The sequence below is a fragment of the Sinocyclocheilus rhinocerous genome, unplaced genomic scaffold (genome assembly GCF_001515625.1).
Source record: "Sinocyclocheilus rhinocerous isolate Xijiao unplaced genomic scaffold, SAMN03320098_v1.1 scaffold4741, whole genome shotgun sequence".
In the NCBI taxonomy this organism is placed as follows: Eukaryota; Metazoa; Chordata; class Actinopteri; order Cypriniformes; family Cyprinidae; genus Sinocyclocheilus; species Sinocyclocheilus rhinocerous.
In genome coordinates, this window is record NW_015654541.1 from 45,372 (window position 1) to 53,729 (window position 8,358).

General features: G+C 35.9%; 1 protein-coding gene across 1 annotated transcript in view; it reads right to left on the reverse strand.

The window, feature by feature from the left end:
• LOC107717634 (protein NLRC3-like) overlaps positions 1 to 8,358 on the reverse strand; it is a gene marked incomplete at its 3' end in the record, with an annotated part of 16,970 nt that overhangs the window by 6,758 nt on the left and 1,854 nt on the right. Inside the window, exon 2 of the mRNA XM_016524446.1 lies at positions 1,471 to 1,616. Within this exon, the coding sequence (XP_016379932.1) occupies positions 1,471 to 1,595 (125 nt within the window). The remainder of the gene's footprint in view (positions 1 to 1,470; positions 1,617 to 8,358) is intronic.

Genomic DNA, 8,358 nt, shown 5'->3' on the forward strand with positions numbered 1-8,358 from the left:
CCAGCACTGCACATTTTGTGTGTCTCCCTAATCAAACACACCAGATTCAACCATTAGCTCATTAAAAGAAACTCCAGGACCTGAAATGGGTGTGTCAGAAAAGGGACACATACAAAATGTGCAGTGTTGGGGGGCGCTCAAGACCAGGGTTGAGAAACACTGTTGTAGGCAGTCGTTGTACAAGCAGGATGGTTGGTCGCTATGTCCCACCCGTCCTCTATTTGCGTCTGGGTAAATAGTGACGAGCGCTGCGTTTTACAGTTATCAACTCAAAAAAAAAAATTTCAACAAGAGGGCAAGGGCAAATGAACTTGTAATTATTATGGCAGTGCATCAAAATGCAGTGTCATCAGTTTGCCAAGGGCAAGGGCAAATGAATGTGTAATTATTGTGGCAGTGCATCAAAATTCAGTGTCATCAGTTTGCCAAAAAGAACACAGAATGTTTTACGCACCATTTACACCTGGTAAGGAGCAGGTGTACATTTCTTTCATACCAACTAACATTGTAAAAATACAAACATTTTCATGAATTCGAAAGTTTACGTCAGAACAGCTTTACGAACGATTTACACAAAAATTCGTACTGCTCGTGTTTCATGAATGAGGCTCATTGTTTTAATCATACGCTTGATTTAATTATATCGCATGGAATTGATCTTACTGATATAAGTATTGTACCTCAAAGTGATGATGTTACTGACCACTACCTTGTATCGTGCATGCTGCGTATTACTGATATTAACTATATGGCTCCGCGTTATCGTCCATGCAGAACTATTGTTCCAGCCACCAAAGACAGATTCACAAATAACCTGCCTGATTTATCTCAACTGCTCTGTGTGCTGTCAGTTTAAATCTAGATTAAAGACCCATCTCTTTAACCTGGCTTACACATAACACGCTAACACATTTCTAATATTTAAATCCGTTAAAGGATTGATAGGGTGCATTAATTAGAACAGCCGGAACTGGGAACACTTCCAATAACACACAATGTACTTGTTACATCATAAGAAGAATGGCATCTACACTAATAATAGTCTGTTTCTTTCTTATTCCGAGGTCACCGTAGCCACCAGATTAAAGGTGACTTGACTTGACATGACAGCATTGGGCAGCATGTGGAATAGTGTATTTTGTCAATAAAAAAAGAAAGGCTTTTTATCAGTTTAATCGATTTATCGAAAAAATTATCGGCCAAATAATTGATTATTAAAATAATCATTAGTTGCAGCCCTATAGACTACAGTTTTATGTTTTTATGGAGGAACTGCTAATTTTTGTCTCAACTCTTGTTTATTTTGGCCGAAGCATTTGCAGCAGTGCTGCTTCTGCTATGCGCCATCTTGCTAAGCAGCATGAATGCCTTGACCTGTTAACATGGGTGCCAAAAAATAAATAAATAAATAAAATACATGCTGCTTACGGATTCAATGTAAAATAGGCCTAATATTGCATTATATCTCACCTGAGATCAGAGGTCACTGGTTGATCACTGAATGTAGGAGGAAGAGGCAATGATCTGTCACTCTTCAGAGACACACAGCTGTGATCAGGAGATGAAGATCTCTCTCTGCTCTCTCTGTTCTCCATAATCACAAACTGACTTCAGTCCTGCATATGGAAACAATGGAAACAAAATGACACGTAATATTGTGATTATTATTCCAGTGATTGCAGTGAAAAGCAATCTTAACGCTGCACACACAATGAGATTGAAGAGAATGTGGAGCTGCAGCAGTTTGTTCTTCTGAATGCATAAAGTGCTGCTTTACTGACTGCAGTGAAGAAGATCTGAAGAGTGCTCCTCATGAGCATCGTCAGTATCTGAGCTCACTGATGCTCTTGTGTCTTACTGAACATATCTGACTTCAGCAGCAGGAGAAAAGCAGGACTCTGTTCAGAGCTGGATGTGTTTCTGCTGCTGTAACGTGACGTCACTCACACACATCAACTAACTGATCCTCACATCTGATGAAGATTATATTCAGAGCTGATGTTTCATTGTTGAAGCGCTGCTGAAAACCCCTCAAATCTCAGACGTGCAGATTATTATATTTGTCAAATGTGTGATAGCTGCTCTTCTCCACAATGAGTTTCACTGTGTTCACCAAACAAACACGATCAGTAAAACAATCACGTTCACACCAATTTCACTGTAATCATATTATTCCAGCACGTTTTATTTATTTATTTATTTATTTTTTAAGAGAAAAAAAATCCTAATAATAGTTTGTTTCCAACAAAATGATTATTATATAATTAAATGCCCCAGTTGATGTTGCCAAGTGTAAACGTGCCGTGTCCTGATTGACTGATCATCCAATCTGCTTGATCAGATCACGGTGATCGCATGTTAATGCCAAGTGTAAACACAGCCTTAGTTGCTCTCCCTTCAAAATAATGAGTTTCACTGTATTGACGTGATGCAGTTAAAAAAAAAAATCAGATGCATGTGATATGTCATCATATGATTTCAATACATTTATTTATTTATTTTTATCATTATTTACTTTTTTGTAAATTGTTTGATCATCTCTGTGCATGTAAGATGAAGAGGAATCTCATGTTCCTGCAAGATAATGACCCCAAGCCCAAATTTGCAAGACAACAAAGGAACGGCTTCAGCAGACGATCATCAGTGTTTTAGACTCACATAGTCAGAGCTCAATCTGAACTCCAATCAAAAACTTTTTTTTTTAAAGAAATATAAATATGTTTAGTGTCCAATGAAATACATCTAATTTTTTTTAATTCCATGTTTTCTGCTTAATCTTTTCTGAATTATGTTTTAATTATTTAAATTTTAGCCATCAAACATAAGTCAAATTAATTGAAGAAGAAGAAAAAAAAACTTTCTGATTGAAAAACTCAACAGTGGCTGTAAATAAAATGTTATATGCTTGGAATAATAAGAATAAATTCATATTTAATAATATCCTATTTATTACTTGATTACTTAAAACTCATGTTTAGAAATAGGAAAATAGACATGTTATAGTTGAAATGGTTTTCTGTCTTTTATTTTATCTCTCGAAATGATGGATGTCATTAAAAATGTGGATATTAGCAGAAATAAGTAAATGCAACCTCTTATTTACATAAGGTAAACATAAAGCTGCTTGGTATATATTTTTATGTAAATAAATGTATATAATACATATTTTAAAATTAAATTGCATACCTGTTGCTGCCACAATAATGACCATTTCAAACAAACTGTCTGCAACAGTTACTGTACGGTGTTCAGCAGTGGTCAAAAAGGATTTCAACACTGAATTTTGAATTGATTTCTCTGAATTTACAAGAAGATGTGGATTCAGATGGAAATTAAATTACCACATGAACTTGGTGTTTGTCAAAAAACAGTAGGTAATTCAGCCGGGAATTTTTACGTGGGTGGTGGGAGAAAAACTCTGGCATTCTGGATTCGGATGGCAATAAAGTCACTGACTACATTAGCTTACTCCTCATTGAAAATGAGTCATCAATGAAAATAACAGCAGCTTTATTTCAGACAAGGAAATTCCAAAACATCTTTTTTTTTACACAAGCTACTTCAATTCTGTTTTTTCCACTACGTATATTGGCCACAAGATACATTTTTAGATAAATTAAATTAAGACAGTTACTCAATACCGTCATCAGCATATGTTGAAAGAGATTCGTCTCTCGTCTTCTCTGAGAGAATATGTGCAGTTAATGCAGCGTCAGATGCCGAAAGCTCAGTCGGTTTTTACTTTCACTTTCTGCAGCATAATGAATTGACTCGAGTTTAAAACTTCTTCACAGGCATAACGCTCATGCAGTTTGCACATAGTTCGTGTCATATCAACGCACTAACTCGCCTTCATGGTTCAAAACTGAGTTTGCGATGTGTTTGTCTTTATCACCAATTGCAAAATAATGGACAATGGTTCACATTTCCTGTGATAACACTAGTAAATATTAAACAACTTTGTGAATAAACAAATAAATTAATGATTAAATACATGAATACATGAACATGAATACGCATGAGTTTTCGTGACAAAACGCGGTTTGGAGACCGTGTAGAGTCGATGGGTGAGAGAGTTGTTGTCAGCTCGTGAAGTGTGTGACCCCCTGTTGCTGATCATTTAGTGTCACGTAGTGTGAACACCACAACGACTTCAAGACAGACAGCAAGTCATGTAGTCTGAATAGCACAGCGATTGGCTGACATTTAAAGTCGTGTACTGTGAACTTGGCTTAAGTTGAAATACTCATGAGTCAGAATTCGTCTCAAAATCAGATGAAAATCGCACAGTGTATGCCGGGCCTAAATGTTGAAAATCGCTTATGTCCCCATTAGGCCGGGCATACACTGTGTGATTTGTGTCCGATTTTGAGCCGAATTCTGACTCGTGCGACTCTTTTTTGAGTCGGGGCGAAATTCAGCTTTGTCGTGCATCGTTTGTCCTGCAGTGTTCGTGAAGTGTACAGGGGGAAACGAGAAGCGATTAGTCTCTCCTGACAGGCAATCGGATGGTCGGATGAATTTCTGACTCGTGAAGGTATCGCACAGTTGAAGCAGAGCTACGAACCGACTACCCTAAACAATAATAAATTATAATAAAATAAATTAAACCATTTCATCTTTAATGCAGCAAGAAAGAAATCGAAAAGAGGGAGATCTTTATATAATATAATGTTATTATCACAGGAAATGTGAACCATTGTTCATCATTTTGCAATTGATTATAAAGACTAACACTTTGCAAAATTAGAAATTAAGGATGCACCGAATTTTCGGCCGCCAAAAGAGAAAAACGGCCGAAAATATATGCCTAGTGTATATAATATATACACTGCCTAGTGTTCAGTGCGCAGGTTTCACTCTCCCTCTAACCGTTGTCACTGCGCTGTGTGACGCTCCGCTCATATATTCTGTGTTACTTTCAATAAATGTGTGGTTATTTTATTGGCTTGTATTTTTTTAATTCAGTGTCATTAAAATTATTGAGTTAAATTAAAAAAAGTTTTACAAAATTACTATTTATTATTTAATAAAATAATAAATAATTATTACAAAGCATTTTTAGTTTCGGTTTTCGGCCCAGTGCATTCAGAATGTTCGGTTTCGGCCCAGAATTTTCATTTCCTCACTTTGGTCTACGCCGCAGCCAAGTGTCTGGGAAACATCCCCAACTTTGACAAGGTGTTCACCGTCATGATCCTGGCGGCGTTCGTGTTAATGCTCTTCTGTAACATCTCCATTCTCTGGGCTCTGAGACAGTCGGCTCCAGGTCGAGACGAGAGACACCCGGTCAACAAGAAGGCCTTCAAGATGGTCCTCATCATCTTGGCCATCATTGTGTTTAACTACTTCCTGCCGGTGGCTCTCTTTCCCTTTTGAGAGTATTTCTCTCCGGATGTCTTCCACTGTTATATCCACTACATTGCCTTTGGCTTCATGGACATCAGCAGCAGCATCCAGCCGGTTCTGTATGTGTCATGGGAGAAGCTGCCCAAAACTCTGCGCTGCTGCTCGAAAAACACTGAACAAAGCACTGATCCCATTTACACCGTCAGTCGGTGAGCGGCGGCTATCAGGGGATTTCACTTGATTAGAGCTGAGCCGCTGCATGCACATAATAATGTAGGTTTGTGCACATCTGTAAACCGTTTTAAAGCTGGTGTTAAGAACTATCTTTTGTCATTAGTCTGGGCTAGATTGTGTGTATTTTAATTGATCCATTTTTGGGTTATCTTAGTTTAAGTTTTTATGTATTTTTATGTTGATAGTACAGCACTTTGGTCTGCATGTGCAGTTGTAAAGCGCTTTATAAATAAATAAATAAATACATTTCAGTGCATCCCTATTAGAAATATTTCAGTTTTGAACCATGAAGGCGAGTTAGTGCGTTGATATGACACGAACTATGTGCAAACTGCATGAGCGTTATGCCTGTGAAGAAGTTTTAAACTCGAGTTAATTCATTATGCTGCAGAAAGTGAAAGTAAAAACCGACTGAGCTTTCGGCATCTGACGCTGCATTAACTGCACATATTCTCTCAGAGAAGACGAGAGACGAATCTCTTTCAACATATGCTGATGACGGTATTGAGTAACTGTCTTAATTTATTTTCTAAAAATGTATCTTGTGGCCAATATACGTAGTGGAATAAAACAGAATTTAATATTTTGTGTAAAACAAGTTGTTTTTCGAATTTTCTTGTCTGAAATAAAGCCGCTCTTATTTTCATTAATGACTGATTTACAGTGTTCGGACATAGGATATTATAGACTGTTAAGAATTTTAATTACAGGCCTATTCATTGTATAAATATCTAAATGTTTTAAATCTTTTTCAATGAGGAGTGAGATAATTTAATCTTTTATTATCTGACCCCCCTAAAGAAGGCTTGATCCCCCCTGATTGATGTCAAAACTAGATGTAGGGTGGGTCGGATAGAAAGTAGCCAACTCGTATGGAGATTTACTTGTTAATATTAAGATGCATTTCTATGCATGCATTAAGATGTATTTGCTATTTTTTTTTAAGATTATGATATTTGCTAAAATAACCAAAACATTAACAGCAACACTGAAATGCAAGTGCGCGGTTCTGTAATCTTACGTTGATGCAGTTCGTCAAGAACATGATGCAGAACGACTGATGAAGCCTTGCTATTAGAATGCAGTTACATGACCCTAAAATTAGAGATATGAGTGCAAAAATGAAATGGATGGGTGTGTCTTGTATTTGTATCATATGTTATAGTTTAGCAATATCGCAAGAGACCTGATTTCTCCCAAATATCTGCATGATTGCAAATGTGATATTGATTTTATACAACATTTTAGACACATTGTCAATATCGTCTGTTTTTGTGTCATTTCATCCAATGAAAATAAAGCCCTAGCAGAACTCTCTGATCAAAACACAGCTGTGTTTCATTACTGAATGAATCCACGTTTTTAAACAAAACGAGCGAGATTATGATTCTGTGAGCCCTTCATAAAGATGCAGACACTTTGTTTCTGAATGAATCAGCCGTTTGAACAAATCGATGGAATGAATAAATGATTCACTTATTAAGACAGTGATTTGTTGCCACCTACTGGCACTTTTCATTTCATATTTCAGTATTTATTTGTATTTTTGTATGTTTAATTAAAATATTTATTTTTTAAATCTATTTTTTGTAATGTCTATTCAGTGCTTTTCTAATTTAACACAATAATGACTTTCAATGATCTTTAATAATAACTATCACTTTCATTTTGAAATTTAAAAAGACATGAAATTATGACTATAACCAGTAGATGGCTGCAGAGGAGCAGTTATTGGTTCGTTAGCAATTTCCACTCCCTAACACATTTTTTTTTTCTAACTTTTTGCTTTTGAAATTATTTTTTAGAGATTATCAAATCACTATTATAACATTAAAAATCTATTTTTGTCATATTTTGTCTGTTTAGTCACTTTTTGCGACCTGAATATAAAGTAATAAATCTCATGAAAAACAAAAACTTTTGTGAAAAATGAGAATAAAAAGCATGTGGTAATGAAATCACAGATAGTGAGTAAGAGCTGCTTGTTTTATAATAATTAGCTATATCCTTTTTAACATTTGCATTTGAATGTTAGGAGTGCGTCAGGGAGCGTCATCAGAGGCGCACGAGATGCGGTGATAATGATGTAAGTGACTTGTTAGTCTAGCCCACGAGATGCGCCGCTGCTGTGTTATGCATTCAAAATATTAGAGAAATATAGAAGCTCGCACCACTCCCTGCATGAATATCTGCGGGATGGAATATGGCAGCCTGAGGAATCAGGTATTTCTGTAGACAATAAGAGTTGATGAATGATTATTTTCAGAGCTGGATCATTTTGGGGTTTGGATCATTGTGTGTGTGTGTGTGTGTGTGTGTGCTGTCATTATAAAAGGAGACTGACCAGAAATATTTCAATTGCTCCCAGTATGTACATCGCAGCAGCGAAGGTTGTGCCCAAATAAAAACAGAGACCAACTGCACCACCAAACTCAGGGCCCAGAGACCGAGATATCATGAAATAGGCCCCACCAGCTGCCAATTAAAAAAAAATAAAAAAATAAAAATAATCATAATTAGATCAAAAATTTAAAACCTAAATTAAAATTTTCAATACTGATATTTCTTGTACAATGTACAATGTTATAATACAAAGGATTATAAAAAAATTTAATTACCTGGAACTACACCGTTGGTGGCTATGGCACTCATTAATTTTTATTCTGTGTATGACTGTTAAAACAAAAAACAAATAAAAAAAATATGTCTCAATAAATTGGGCTAATTTAAAAATACAGTGGTTAAATTAAAAAAAAAATTTCTATAATTTCTATT